Below are 15,733 nucleotides of genomic sequence, written 5' to 3'. Positions count from 1 at the left end.
ATTTTATGTGAAAATGGTGGTTCACATTGTAGTTTAACTATTTTTAAGTTTTATTTTGTTTTTAATTGACACATAATTGTACATATTTATGGGGTACCATGTGATGTTCTGATTCATGTATAAATTATGTAATGATCAAATCAGGGTAATTAGCATATCCATCAGTAAAATACTTGCCAGTTTGTTGTGTCATTCAAAATCCTCTCTTCTAGCTATTTTGAAATATGTAATACATTGTTAACTATAGTCACCTTGCTATACAACAGAACACCAAAACCTATTCCTTCCATCTACCTGTAACTTTGTACCTGTTGACCAACCTCTGTCCCCAGCTCCCACCCCTTTAATCTCCCCAGCCTCTAGTAACCATTATTGGACTCTCTATGTCTGTGCAATCAACTTTCTTAGATTCCATATTTGAGTGAGATCATATAATATTTGTCATTCTGTGCTTAGCTTATTTCACTTAACACAACATTCTCAAGATTCATCTATATTTTCACAAATGACAGGATTTTATTCTTTTTGTGGCTGAATAGTATTCTGTTGTGTATATATACCACATTTTCTTTATCCATTAGTTTGTTGATGGATGCTTAGGTTGATTCCATATCTTTGCTATTGTGAATAGTGCTGCAGTAAACATGGAGGTACAGATATCACTTTGACATATTGCTTTCATTTCCTTTGGATGTATGTATACCCAGGAGAGGGATTGTTGGATTAAATGGTAGTTCTTTTTTGTTTTTTTTTTTTAATTGAGACGGAGTCTCACTCTGTTGCCCAGGCTGGAGGGCAGTGGTGCCATCCCGCCTCACTGCAACCTCTGCCTCCCAGGTTCAAGTGATTCTCCTACCTCAGCCTCCTGAGTAGCTGGGATTACAGGCATGCACCGTCACACCTGGCTAATTTGTGTATTTTTAGTAGAGACGGGGTTTCACCATGTTGGCCAGGCTGGTCTCAAACCCCTGACCTCAGGTGATCTGCTCACCTCGGCCTCCCAAAGTGCTAGGATTATAGGCATGAGCCACTGCACCCAGCCTGGTAGCTCTATTTTTAATTTTTTGAGGAACATTCATATTTTTGTCCATAATGGCTATGCTAATTTACATGACCACCAATGGTGTATAAGAGTTCCCATTCTCCACATCCTCACCAGCATTTGTTACTTGTTGTCTTTTTGATAATAGCCATTCTAATGGGGATGAGGGAATATCTTCTTATGGTTTTGATATCTATTTCCCTGACGGCCATGATCGAGTGGTATTCATCCCAGGGATGCAAGGATAGTTCAACATAAGCAAATCAATAAATGTGATACATCACATTAACAGAATGAAGGACATAAACCCTCTGATCATCTCAATAGATACAGAAAAACCATATAATAAAATGTAACATCCCTTCATGATAAAAATCCTACATAAATTAGGCATAGAATGAATATATGTCAATATAATAAAAGCCGTGTATAACAAACATGCAGCTAACATCATACTGAACAGGAAAAAGTTGGAAGCTTTTCCTCTAAAATCTGGAACAAGACAAGGATGCCCACTTTCACTACTTTTATTCAACATAATACTAGAAGTCCTAGCCAGAGCAATTAGGCAAGAGAAAGAAAGAAAGAGCATTCGAATTGGAAAGAAGAAAGTCAAACCATCCCTGTTTGCAGGTGACGTGATCTTATATGTAGAAAACCCTGCAGACTCCACCAAAAACCAGTTAGAACTAATTAATGAATTCAGTAAAGTTACAGGATACAAAATAAAAAATCAGTAGGAGGCGGGGTGTGGTGGCTCACACCTGTAATCCCAGCACTTTGGGAAGCCAAGGCGGGTGGATTGCCTGAGCTCAAGAGTTCAAGACCAGCCTGGGCAACACGGTGAAACCCCATCTCTACTAAAAATACAAAAAATTAGCCAAGTGTGGCAGCATGTGCCTCTAGTCCCAGCTACTCGGGAGGCTGAGGCAGGAGCATTGCTTGAACCCGAGAGGCGGAGGTTGTAGTGAGCCAAGATTGTGCCACTGCACTACAGCCTGGGCAACAGAGCAAGACTCCATCTCCAAAAGAAAAAAAAATCAGTAGCAGTTCTTTGTTGTTGTTGTTTTTTGAGACAGGGTCTTGTGCCATCACCCACACTGGAATACAGTGGTGCAATCTGGGCTCACTGCAACCTCCCCCAGCATCAGCTCCCACCTCAGCTTCCTGAGTAACTGAGACTACAGGCGTGTGCCACCATGCCTGTCTGACTAACTTTTTTTTTTTTTTTTTGGTAGAGGCAGGTTTCGCCATGTTGCCCAGGCTGGTCTCGAATTCCTGGGCTCAAGCAATCCTCCCACCTCAGCCTCCCAAAGTGCTGGAATTACAGGTGTGAGCCACCGCGCCCAGCCGAGTAGTACGTCTCTGTACCAACAGCAAACTATCTAAAAAAGAAATTAAAAGGCCAGGTGCCTATAATCCCAGCACTTTGGGAGACCAAGGGTGGAAGATCACTTGAGCCCAGGAGTTCAAGGTCAGCCTGGGCAACATAGGGAGACCCTGTCTCTACAAAAAAAAAATTTTTTTGAGTTAACCAGGCATGCTGGCTGACACCTGTAGTCCCAGCTACTTGGGAGGCTAAGGCGGAAGGATCACTTGAGCCCAGGAGGTCAAGGCTGCAGTGAGCCGTGATCTTGACACTGCACCCCAGTCTGGGCAACAGAGCAAGACTTGTCTCAAAAAAAAAAAAAAGAAAGAAATTAAGAAGGCAACCCCATTTATAATAGCTATAAGTAAATAAGATGCTCAGGAATAAATTTAACCAAGGAGGTGAAATATCTCTACGATGAAAACTATAAATATTGATGGAAGAAATTGAAGAGAATAGTAATAAGTGGAAAGATAGTCTGTGTTCATTAATTGGAAGAATTAATATTGTTAAAATGTCCATACTACCCAAAGCCGTCTACAGATTCAATTGAATCCCTATCAAAATGCCAGTGGCATTATTCACAGAAATAGAAAAATAATCCTAAAAATCGTGTGGAACCACAAAAGACTCTGAATAGCCAAAGCCATCTTGACCAAAAGAATAAAGCTGGAGGCATTACACTACCTTACTTTAAAAAATATTTTTGAGGCCGGGCGCGGTGGCTCACGCTTGTAATCCCAGCACTTTGGGAGGCCGAGGCGGGCGGATCACGAGGTCAGGAGATCGAGACCACGGTGAAACCCCGTCTCTACTAAAAAATACAAAAAATTAGCCGGGCATGATGGCGGGCGCCCGTAGTCCCAGCTACTCGGAGAGGCTGAGGCAGGAGAATGGCGTGAACCCGGGAGGCGGAGCTTGCAGTGAGCCGAGATGGCGCCACTGCACTCCAGCCTGGGAGACAGAGCGAGACTCCGTCTCAAAAAAAAAAAAAAAAAAAATTTTAAAAGAATTGCTGCAAAAGAGTTTTTAGTTCCTCAGGGTGGTAGTGTAAAAGGTATTAGAAAGACAGAACAAACTTAATAGTCTTACATGTTGCGAAAGTAACCCAATGTGTTCTGAATACCACAATAATGCAAGTTTCCAGAAAGTAGCCATATTTCAGAAAAGACCTTGTCTCGGCCAGACGCGGTGGCTCATGCCTATAATCCCAGCACTTTGGAAGGCTAAGGCAGGCAGATCATGAGGTCAGGAGATCGAGACCATCCTGGCTAACACGGTGAAACCCTGTCTCTACTAAAAATACAAAAAATTAGCCAGGCGTGGTGGCATGTGACTGTAGTCCCAGCTACTCGGGAGGCTGAGGCAGGAGAATGGCATGAACCCGGGAGGCGGAGCTTGTAGTGAGCAGAGATCGCGCCACTGCACTCCAGCCTGAGCAGGAGAGCAAGACTCGGTCTCAAAAAAAAAAAAAAAAAAGACCGTGTCTCATACGTGAAATGGAAGAGGTAGAAAAATACTGTTTTCCATACACATTTCAGAGAGTGCCAAAGTTACCTGATTTACTAAGTTTTAAATGATCACTCATATTCATATTATCACCGTTTTTTATTAAGCATAGATAGTAGAATTTTCATATACAGTATTGGTGATTATTAGAAAGATTTGTGGCAAGCCAAAATCATTCTTCCGTAAATTTAGGGATTAAAAGTAAGTGTTATATGTAAATCAGTATTTCATAATAATTATGAGAGTTTTGATCGTGAACACAATCCAGTTTTCTCTCTTGTCTGTCACTAACTCCTAAAACATTTAGGCCAGGCACAGTGGCGCACGTCTGTAATCCCAGCACTTTGGAAGGCTGAGGAAGAAGGATCACTTAAGCCCAGGAGTTCAAGACCAGCCTGGGCAAAAAAGTGAGACCCCCATTTCTACCAAAAAAATCAGCTGGGCATGGTGGCACCCACCTGTGTGGGTCAAGGCTGCAGTGAGTCATGTTCACACCACAGCACTCCAGCCTGGGTGATAGAGCTAGACCCTGTCTCAAAAAAACAAAAACAATTAGGCCAGGAGTCTGTGTTTCAGACAGCTTGGCTTCTATCATTGATCAAGATGGGGGTCAGGGGTTGATTGGCTCTTGGGAAGAAACATCTCCAGGTTCACAAAATCATGAGTAAAATTCACAAACTCACCAATGTTATTGAACATCTTCATATTATCACCAAGTTTTGTCAAAACTGAGATTTAAAAAGATGTTCTCAGATTGTCTTCGTGACAAAACACAGTAATCCCTTTGATACATCACAGGCGAGGCTATATAAGTGGCTATTCTTGGCCAGCTTTTCATCTAATTGTGGGCATATCGGGTAGAGGAGACTGATTTAATTATTAGTACCAGGTTCAGTTGTTTAGAGGAGGTGATATTATATTTAATAATATAGGTGCATGACATTGAGTGTCTGAATTTGGACTATTTTTGCCTTTGAATTTCTTTATTTTTCTTTTTTTTTTTTTTTTTTATTTGAGACAGGGTCTCGCTCTGTCACCCAGGCTGGAGTGCAGTGGCACAATATCAGCTCACTGCAACCTCCACCTCCTGGGTTCAAGTGATTCTCCTGTCTCAGCCTCCCAAGTACCTGGGACTACAGGCATGCGCAACCATGCCCAGCTATTTTTTATATTTTTAGTAGAGACCAGGTTTCACCATGTTGGCCAGGCTGGTCTCAAACTCCTGACCTTAAGCGATCCACTTGCCTCGGCCTCCCAAAGTGCTGGGATGACAGGCGTGAGCCCCCATGCCGGGCCTTGCCTTTGGATTTCTATCTAGAAGTGGAATCTGAGGGATAATTAGGTTCAGTTGCATTGGTATGTTGACCCCAGAATCCCATGGGGCATGATGAAATGCCCAAGGCACATGTTAAGGAAGAGTTGAATAAAGGACGCTAAAGAATTCCACTGGCTGGCCAGGCACAGTGGCTTACGCCTGTGATCCCAGCACCTTGGGAGGCCAAGGCGGGCAGATCACCTGAGGTCAGGAGTTCAAGACCAACCTGGCCAACATGGTGAAACCCCATCTCCTACTAAAAATACAAAAAAAAAGTAGCCAGGCATAGTGGCTCATGCCTGTAATCCCAGCTACTGAGGAGGCTGAGGCAGGAGAATCACTTGAACTCGGGAGGCAGAGGTTGCAGTGAGCTGAGATTACGCCACTGCACTCCAGCCTGGGTGACAGAGAGAAACTCTATCTCAAAAAAAAAAAGGAAAACAGAATTTCACTGGCTGGGCACAGTGGCTCACACCTGTAATCCCAGCACTTTGGAAGGCCAAGACGGGAGGATCACTTTAGCCCAGGAGCTCAAGACCAACCCGGGCAACTCAGCAAGACACCATCTCTATTTTTTTAAATTATGTTTTTAAAAAAGAATTTCACTTATAGCATTAAGAAAATTCAAGGGCTGGGCACTATGTCTTATGCCTTTAATCCCAGCACTTTGGGAGGCTGAGGCATGAGGATTGCTTGAGCCCAGGACTTAGAGACCAGCCTGGGCAACACAGCAATACCCCAGCCCTACAAAAAAATTAAAAATCAGCTGGGTGTGGTGGTGCATGCCTGTAACCCCAGCTACTTGGAAGGCTGAGGCAGGAGGATCACTTAAGCCCTGGAGGTTGAGGCTGCAGTGAGCTGTGATTTCGCTACTGTATTCCAGCCTGGAAGACAGAGCGAGACCCTGTCTCAAAACAAAACCAACAAAAAAAGAAAATTCTAAAAATTAGTAAAGGCCCGCCGGGCGCGGTGGCTCACTCCTATAATCCCAGCACTTTGGGAGGCCGAGGCGGGCAGATCACAAGGTCAGGAGATCGAGACCATCCTGGCTAACACAGTGAAACCCCGTCTCTACTGAAAATACAAAAAATTAGCTGAGCATGGTGGCGGGTGGCTGTAGTCCCAGCTACTCTGGAGGCTGAGGCAGGAGAATGGCATGAACCTGGGAGGCAGAGCTTGCAGTGAGCCGAGATTGTGCCACTGCACTCCAGCCTGGGTGACAGAGCGAGACTGTCTCAAAAAAAAAAAAAAAAAAATTTAGTAAAGGTTATATGTTATGTGTATATGTGTTTAAGGATATCCCTGTAAATGTGAAGATCCGATGTTCTGAGATTATTTAGGTTGAAATAAAGGAGTACAGTATTTGCTGCTTTACTTTGTTATCCTAACTTTATTGTCTACACATATATCCATATTGTTATTTGAGTACTTTTAAAAATATATATCCGAAAGCTTTTTTAAAATTGTACCCCCAAATTTTCTTTATTCTTTTTTTGTTATATACATTTCTATAATTACTTATACTTGTTAAAATTAGCTGTGAGATTTAGGGTCTGTTTAATTTTGTTTAATTACATGTGAAAATTTTCACAGCATAAAGACATATTCTCATAGGAATGTGTAAAATAACATATTGTTTTGTTATCATTTGGTTCTAGGAAAATCTTCCTGTTACAGAGGATAACTTTGTGAAACTTCAAGTTAAAGCTTGTGCTCTGAGCCAGATAAATACAAAGGTATTGGTTCTTTTATTATGGCACAAAGTAAAATGAGAGTTTCTTAGTGTATAAATATAATGATAACTGACCTCTCAACGTGAAGAATTTATCATCATCTTCATTTTTATTAATTTTTTTATTTGAGACGGAGTTTCGCTCTTGTTGCCCAGTCTGGAGTGCAGTGGTGCAATCTCAGCTCACTGCAACCTCTGCCTCCTGGGTTCAAGCAATTCTCCTGTCTCAGACTCCCGAGTAGCTAGGATTACAGGAGCGCACCACCACACCCAGCTAATTTTTGTATGTTTTTTAGTAAAATGGGTTTGCTGTGTTGGCCAGGTTGATCTCAAACTCCTGACCTCAGGTGATCCACCTGCCTCAGCCTCCCAAAGTGCTGGGATTCCAGGCATGAGCCACTGCGCCCGGCCTACCATCTTTAGAAGAATAGAACAGCTAGGGGAAAAAATTTAGTGTGCTTTTGTATATTTCTATATAAGGGACATTATTAGTCTGATGGAAGTTACGTATTTTATATGAAAATACAAATATTTTATAAGAAAATAGAAATAATATAAATATTTTATAATATTTTATAAACTCCTTTACATTGCAAAAAACTGAGAGCTTATAATTAACAAAGCTTATTATTAAGGAAGAAATAAATAATAAAATAGAAACTAGAAACCTAATCAGTTTATTAGCTACCAATTAGATATTTAATTAATGTCATTAGTTATGGTTCATATTTTTCTTGTCATTTCTTTTTGTGTCGCTCTCTCATAAACATACATCTCTACCTCGCATTACCCTGCAGTAATCTTTCATTATTGACCATGAAATACATAGAATGTTTTCAGTGGTAAATAAACTGTGGTTAAATGTGCCGTGGTAAATTGAGTAGGTCCATTTACTCCGTTTTTGTTTGTTTTGTTTTGTTTTTTGGGATTAATGCCATAGTTTACATGACCCGTAACTTATTGGATTATAATGTCACTATAATTTTTAGGAACCTAAAAGTCTTCTTTGATAAAGTCACACTTAGGAAATTACAGACCAGGTATAGGCTTTCATTGGGCAACTCTGCAACATGAGCGTGACTTGAGAAATGCATTAGTGGGATCCCTGAAGTCTTTTCACAAGAGTACTAGTACTAGACCTTGTCTGCAGACTTCTGTCTTCAGATGCTTTTATTAAAATGGAAAAATCCATTAAAATCCAAGTCTAAGAAATAATCTCCTTGTCTAACAGAAATAAATACTAAATTATGGTAAAATCAGTTGAATGGAATATTGCACATCTGTTAAGCATAATGGTTATGAAAACTGTGTGGGTAATGTAAGAAAATGCTTATGGTAAGTGAAGGAGCCAGGATGCAATTGCTAAAACCATAGTTTTAACTCCATACAAATGTGCATAAAAGAAATACTGTGGCCAGGCACAGTGGCTCACACCTGTAATCCCAGCACTTTGGGAGGCCGAGGCAGGCGGATCACGAAGTCAAGAGATCAAGACCATCCTGGCCAACATGGTGAAACCCCATCTCTACTAAAAATACAAAAATTAGCTGGGCATAGTGGCACGTGCCTGTAGTCCCAGCTACTCGGGAGGCTGAGGCAGGGGAATCGCTTGAACCTGGGAGGCGGAGGTTGCAGTGAGCCACTGCACTCCAGCCTGGGCGACAGAGCGAGACTCCATCTGAGAAAAAAAAAAAAGAAAAGAAATACTGTAAAACACCCAGTACTTCTATAAGAGTGTTGCATGAACATCTTAAGAAAAGTATAATGTTCCACATTGAAAAAGAGACTTCTGACAATCAAGTATACAATACAGGAGATCAGAAAATTGAAAAATAAATATAGAAGAGAATTATTTCAATTTCTTTTTACTTACTGTTCCTAAAATATTATGGTATCTACAAATACGTTCAGCATCTGTAGTGTTAAGTGCCAGGAGCTTAAATTACCACAGGCTTTTAAACACAGTATATATACCCTGTTACTTCAAAAGACAAGTACTTATAGTTAATTTGGTCACAATCTAATAAAATACCAATCTCTTAAAAATTTAGCCTTAACCAAAAGAAACTCCAATCACCATGAATCTGAAATTATATGGCAGATTACCTCTTAATATCCATCACTACTTCTCACCCACTCCCTAACCCAAGGCTTTTGAGAACTCAGGTGATTTTAAAGGGTATAGGAATGGAGAACCCTTTGTTCTCATTGGCCACACCCCCTTATTCAACAGTCTTCTCTCCAGACTACCCTCCCTTCACCTGAATAAGATGACTGATAGTGTTTAGCCAACCAAGAAATGTTTTGGCCATAATTTCCCTTCATATTTGGCAGAGTAAAGATGTTAAACAAAGGATGTTAATGGTAATTTGAATAATAATATTCATTCCTAAGTCCTGCAGATCCACAAATGCCTCAGTAAATTCTTGGTTTCCTACCCTTCAGAGAAACCTATTTTGTGAAGTTATTTGCTTTGTCTCAATTCCAAAACTTTAACCATATTTGCTCTTTCTGTGATTTGACTTTTACTCACGCTTTCCTCATATATAATAGAGTCCAGGATTTCTTCTGACAGTAGTGTGTTAACTGCCTTTGTCATGATTTAGCTTCTGGCAGAAATGAAGATGAAAAAGGATTTATTTCCTGTTGGGAGAGAAATTGCTGGAATTGTATTAGATGGTAAGTATACAGATGTGAGTATATGTATTTATTTTCTAAGGTAAAAGAGATTAAATGTAGCTAATTGGTTTACTGGTACATAAAATTATATACAACCTTTCAAATTTAAATCTAATTATATGAAAATGTCCTTTTTTATTTTTATTTTTATTTTTATTTTTTGAGAGACAAAGTCTCTCTGTGTTGCCCAGCCTGATCATAGCTACAGCCTTAACTCCTGGGTTCAAGCGATCCTGTTGCCTCAGCTTCCTGAGTAGCTAAGTCTACAGCAAGCTTGTCTAACCAGCATGCAGCCCAGGACAGCTTTGAAGTCAGCCCAACACAAATTCGTGAATTTTCTTAAAACATTATGTGATTTTTTGGCCAGGCGCGGTGGCTCATGCCTGTAATCCCAGCACTTTGGGAGGCCTAGGCGGGCAGATCACAAGGTCAGGAGATTGAGACCATCCTGGCTAACACGGTGAAACCCTGTCACTACTAAAAATACAAAAAATTAGCTGGGCGTGGTGGCATGCGCCTGTAGTCCCACCTACTCGGGAAGCTGAGGCAGGAGAATGGCGTGAACCCAGGAGGCGGAGCTTGCAGTGAGCCGAGATGGCGCCACTGCACTCCAGCCTGGGTGACAAGTACAAGACTCTGTCTCAAAAAAAAATTAATTAATTAATTTGAAAAAAAAATTACGTGATTTTTTTTTTTTTTTTTTTGGTTCATCAGCGATCATTTAGTGTTAGTGTATTGTATGTGTTGCTCAAGACAATTCTTTCTCTTCCAGTATGGCCCAGGGAAGCCAAAAGATTGGACACCCCTGGTCTACAGGTACACGACATTATGCCTGGCTTTGTCTAGCTTCTTTGGTTTTTTTTTTTTCTTTTCTTCAGAGTCTCACTCTATCGCCCAGGCTGGAGTGCAGTGGCATGATGTCTGCTCCACTGCAACCTCTGCCTCCCAGATTCAAGCAACTCTGCCTCAGCCTTCCAAGTAGCTGGGGCTACAGGCGCTCATCACCACACCTGGCAAATTTTTGTATTTTTTGGTAGAGACGGAGTTTCACTATGTTGGCCAGGCTGGTCTCAAACTCCTGACCTCAAGTGATCTGCCCACATCGGCCTCTCAAAGTGCTGGGATTACAGGCATGAGCCACCATCCCTGGCCCTTTTTTTTTTTTTAATTGAAAAGGAAAATAGGACTTAATTGGTATTTTATAATTGGAGAGCTTATTACAGTGTGGTAAATAGGGGTTATATATTTAAATCCACAAGTAATCATATATTGAATAGAATGACCAATATTGTCTTTTTATGATGAAATAATGATCTTAACATACAGAACAGTAAGCCTTATATCAGGCATTTGATATAATTTATTTCTAAATAGACCTATAGACCTATACTTAATATTCACTAACAGGTGGTTCATGATTAGTGTGTTTGCTTTTACCTCCTATGCGAATGAATAAATGTGTTAAGGTATGTTAGAGTATATTTGAGTTTTACCTGTGATTTTAACGTATAATAGATTTGATATATGTAATCTTCTGACACAGCTAAATGATAATTATGTTTCTTTTTTTCTCAGACTGTAGAAAAATAAATATAATAACCAGATGATCATTCATTTTACATTTAATGAGCAATTGCTAACTGCTTAGGATATAAGTGAAACGAACTCCTTGCCCTTAAACAGTTCACTCTCTAGGGGAGAGACAAATACACACATGAGCAGATTATTATGTAAGCTCTGAAGAAAGCTGCTTAACCTGGCCAGAAGAAACAGGAAAGGCTTCTTGGAGTAAGATGTCCAAATCTTAAGGGGCAAGCAGGTTGAGAATCACACCCAGCAGGGAGGATATTATGAACAAAGACAAACAAGTGAAAGTGGGATGTGTATAAGAATTACAAAGAGTTTGGTATTGCTAGAGCAAGATAAAGTCCTGGGCGGCCGTCAAGGGTATGGTACTTGGTAGCAGAGAAACATTTTGTCAAGAAAATTCTCCTCCTGGGCTGGGCTTGGTGGCTCACACCTGTAATCCCATCACTTTGGGAAGCAGAGGTGAGAGGATCGCTTGAGCCCAGGAGTTTGAGCCAACAGAGCAAGACCCTGTCTCAAAAGAAAAAAAAGAAAAAGAAAAAAAAATTATCCTTCAAATATTGCAGAATAAAAGATATGGCACAAAATACTTTCATGATGATGTGAACACTAATTCCTGCCTTCCAAAAATGAAGCAGAAGGATAGGCAAGGGCTAGACCTTTGGTTGAGCCTTAGATATCAGATTGTATTTTAGGGAGATTATTAGAGCAGGCATTTGAAGGAAGGGTGGATGTGAGGCAAACGAGTCTAAAGGCAAGAGGACTGGTTGGGTTGCAGACCAAGAGGCAAGAAACAGCAAAGTCCATAACCTCAACAGTGGTGGCAGAGGTGGAGAAGAGGGATGGATTCAAGACATATTGAGGAAATAAAGTCTGCAGGACCTGGGAAATTAAAAACAGATCAGAACCAGGAATGGCTTACAGAGTTCTGGTTCAGGCTTGAATTAGAACCAACATTTGATAAAGGAAGATGATCCAATTTGGAGGAATATTATGAATTTAGATTTATACTTACTGAGTTCAAGGAACTTAAGTGACATCTCACTGGCAATATCTAGTAAGCAACTAAATGAGTTAAAGCTCAAGGGTGAGAGATCTATGCTGGAAAGTATATATTTGAGAAATGTTGCCATGTAGGTCATATTTGAAATAATAGAGTTGATGAGTTCTCCAAGGGAGAGAGTAGAAAAGGAGGAGAGATGTAAACAAAGAACCCTTTGGAATGCACTGTTTGAGGGTCAATTAAAAGAAGAGGAGTATGAAAGAAACCAAGAAAAAAAGAGTCAGAGTGACCTTAGGAGGACAGGGATCAGCAGTAGAAGGGAAAGATAAAAGTATAGTGAATCCGAAGCCAGAAGGATTTGGGGATGATGGCACAGGAGGGAGCCAAAGAAGAAGCAAACTCCAAAAGAAAGACTTGAAAGTGGAAATACCAGGCTTCAAATTACTTGCTAGTGGCAACAAATGCACTCTGGGGCCATTTTTTTGACAGAGCCAGTCGAAGGGGCCATTTCCAGATTCAGGTTTCCATCTTACTTCACTGCTTCATGTCAGTTTCCTTGTCTGTTAAATAGAAATAATAATACCTTATTAGTACGTTGTGAAGTTTAAATGTATAAACACACAACAATGCTGGGCACAAGGAGGCATTCAACAATATTTGGGTTTTTTTCCTCCCCTTTCCTCTTGTAACTCTTTGAATGAAACTACTCAAATGAATTGACTGATTGTCGAGGCTTTTTCTCTACATATGCAGAGAAAATGTAACTATATCATTTCTTTTTTTTCTTTTTTTTTGAGACGGAGTCTTGCTCTGTCACCCAGGCTGGAGTGCAGTAGCGCAATCTTGGCTCACTGCAAGCTCCACCTCCCAGGTTCACACCATTCTCCTGCCTCAGCCTCCCAAGTAGCTGGGACTACAGGCGCCCGCCACCACACCCGACTAATTTTTTAGTAGAGACAGGGTTTCACCGTGTTAGCCAGGATGGTCTCGATCTCCTGACCTCGTGATCCACCCGCCTCAGCCTCCCAAAGTGCTGGGATTACAGGCATGAACCACCGTGCCTGGCCATCATTTCTATAAAGTTCCAGAAAACTTCTTGGTAGCAACCTCAATTTATTTCCCAAATCAAAATAATTTTAATGTCACTCTTCTTAAGGGAGGAGACCACCCCTCATATTGTCTTATGCCCAACTTCTGCTTCCAAAGAAAGAGGAAGTAAAAACTAAAAGGCAGAAATGAAATCCACAGGCAGGCAGCCCAGCGCTGCGCCCTGGGCCTGGTTAAAGATTGATCCCTGACCTAACCGGTTATGTTATCTGTAGATTCCAGACATTGTATGGAAAAGCATTGTGAAAATCCCTGTCCTGTTCTGTTCCATTCTGATTACCAGTGCATGCAGCCCCCAATCACGTACCCCCTACTTGCTCAATCGATCACAACCCTCTCACACGGACCCCCTTAGAGGTGTAAGCCCTTAAAAGGGACAGGAATTGCTCACTTGGGGAGCTCAGTTTTTGGAGACGTGAGTCTTGCCGAAGCTCCCAGCCGAATAAAGCCCTTCCTTCTTTAACTCAGTGTCTGAGGGGTTTTGTCTGCGGCTTGTCCTGCTGCATTCTCAGAATTCCCTGTTGTATGAGATTCTGCAACAAAAATAAAGACAGATTGGGCTAGCCACAGGAGGAGTAGAAAACAATATAATGATCGTAGAAGCTATAGAATAGATTATTTTCCTTTACTCCTTCTTCCTTAAAGTCAGCTAAATAGAGGCCAGGCACAGTGGTTTACACCTGTAATCCCAGCACTTCGGGAGGCCAAGGTGAGTGGATCACTTGAAGTCAGGAGTTCAAGACCAGCCTGGCCAAGATGGTGAAACCCTGTCTCTACTAAAAATACAAAATTAGCCAGGCATGATGGTGCACGCCAGTAGTCCCAGCTACTCGGGAGGCTGGGGCACAAGAATCACTTGAACCTGGGAGATGGAGGTTGCAGTGAGCCAAGATCGTGCCACACACTCCAGCCTGGTTGACAAGAGCAGAACTCCGTCTCAAAAAAAAAAAATAAAGTCAGCTAAATAGGCAAAGAGAGACCTACTTCTCCTGGTCTCAACAATCACATGGCCCAAATATCTAGAGAATCCAGATTTGAAGTGCTATATATCCTGTAGTCCTTATAGACCATCAAAATGTTATTGACATTTTTGTCCTTTTTTCTAAGTTGAACAAAATCAGTCTTTTTACACATCCACAGATTTTAAAAATGTATTTTAATAGTTGAGAATTATATTTAATAAACTTGTAATATTAACTATTAATTTTCTTCACTCTTTAGTTGGAAGCAAGGTATCATTCTTTCAACCAGATGATGAAGTAGTTGGTAAGTTATAGTTCACAGTCTTATTTCCAGTCATCTATTTTACTGTCATCTCTGTTTTTTCTATATAACTATTTATGTTCACTGTGACCTTGCTTCATATAGAAGTACTTTCCAGGCCGGGTGCGGTGGCTCACATCTGTAATCCCAGCACGTTGGGAGGCCGAGGTGGGCGGATCACCTGAGGTCGGGAGTTCAAGACCAGCCTGACCAACATGGAGAAACCCCGTCTCTACTAAAAATACAAAATTAGCCAGGCATGGTGGCACGTGCTTGTAATCCCAGCTACTCAGGAGGCTGAGGCAGGAAAATTGCTTGAACCCAGGAGGCAGAGGTTGTGGTGAGCCGAGATCGCACCATTGCGCTCCAGCCTGGGCAAGAAGAATGAAACTCCATCTCAAAAAAAATAAATAAATAAAAGAAAGAAATAGTTTCCTGGTTTTTGGAATTTACTGTCAAATTTCTATTGATGATAAAAATTGGGACCTTGATTGCAATAGCAGAACGTTTAAAACTTTTTAATATTTAGCTGTAGAACAGTTTTATAGATAAAAAAGATAATCATAGTTGCTACAGTGCTTGGTGTAGCCTTTTTCTGGCAGATGCTTAGTCTGTGGCCAGACTGAAGTCTTTAGGGAGAAGGAAAGTTACAAGTCACATGCTTGAAGGCTGCTGACTGACTGGGCCATATAGAAGCTCCATGCACCATTTCAACTGAAATCATACAGAGCTTTGCTCTTACAACTCTTGTAAAACTAAAAATTGACTTGAAACATTTATTCTTTAAAATCCACAGTATTTTTGCAATTTTGCAACCTGTGTCCTAGACAGTCACACAAACATAGGGTATGACTTTTATAGTAGTCTTTGAAATTTCCATTTCTCTGTGGAAGACATAAAGTTAGAAAACATTTATATAACTTATATAGGGCCATGTAATATATATTATGTGGTGGTTCACACCTGTAATCCTAGCACTTTGTGAGGCCAAGACAGGAAGATCACTTGAGCTCAGTAGTTCAAGACCAGCCTGGGCAACACTGCAAAAGCTCAACTCTACATAAAAAATACAAAAATTAGCCAGGCGTGGTGGCACACACCTGTAGTCCCAGCTACCCAGGAGGCTG

The 15,733-nt window shown here is 41.0% G+C and overlaps 1 protein-coding gene across 3 annotated transcripts in view; it reads left to right on the top strand.

Annotated features, from left to right (window-relative positions):
* CRYZL1 (crystallin zeta like 1) overlaps positions 1-15,733 on the top strand; it is a 50,783-nt gene that overhangs the window by 10,257 nt on the left and 24,793 nt on the right. For all 3 annotated transcript variants that reach the window (XM_003263880.4, XM_030806017.1, XM_030806018.1), the window contains exons 3-5: positions 6,894-6,971; positions 9,574-9,646; positions 14,565-14,609. In XM_003263880.4, coding sequence (XP_003263928.1) covers positions 6,894-6,971; positions 9,574-9,646; positions 14,565-14,609 — 196 coding nt within the window. The remainder of the gene's footprint in view (positions 1-6,893; positions 6,972-9,573; positions 9,647-14,564; positions 14,610-15,733) is intronic.

This window comes from Nomascus leucogenys, chromosome 25 (genome assembly GCF_006542625.1).
Source record: "Nomascus leucogenys isolate Asia chromosome 25, Asia_NLE_v1, whole genome shotgun sequence".
Taxonomy (NCBI): domain Eukaryota; kingdom Metazoa; phylum Chordata; class Mammalia; order Primates; family Hylobatidae; genus Nomascus; species Nomascus leucogenys.
Note: the sequence above shows the minus strand (reverse complement) of the source record. Positions and strands in the feature narration are given on the sequence as shown.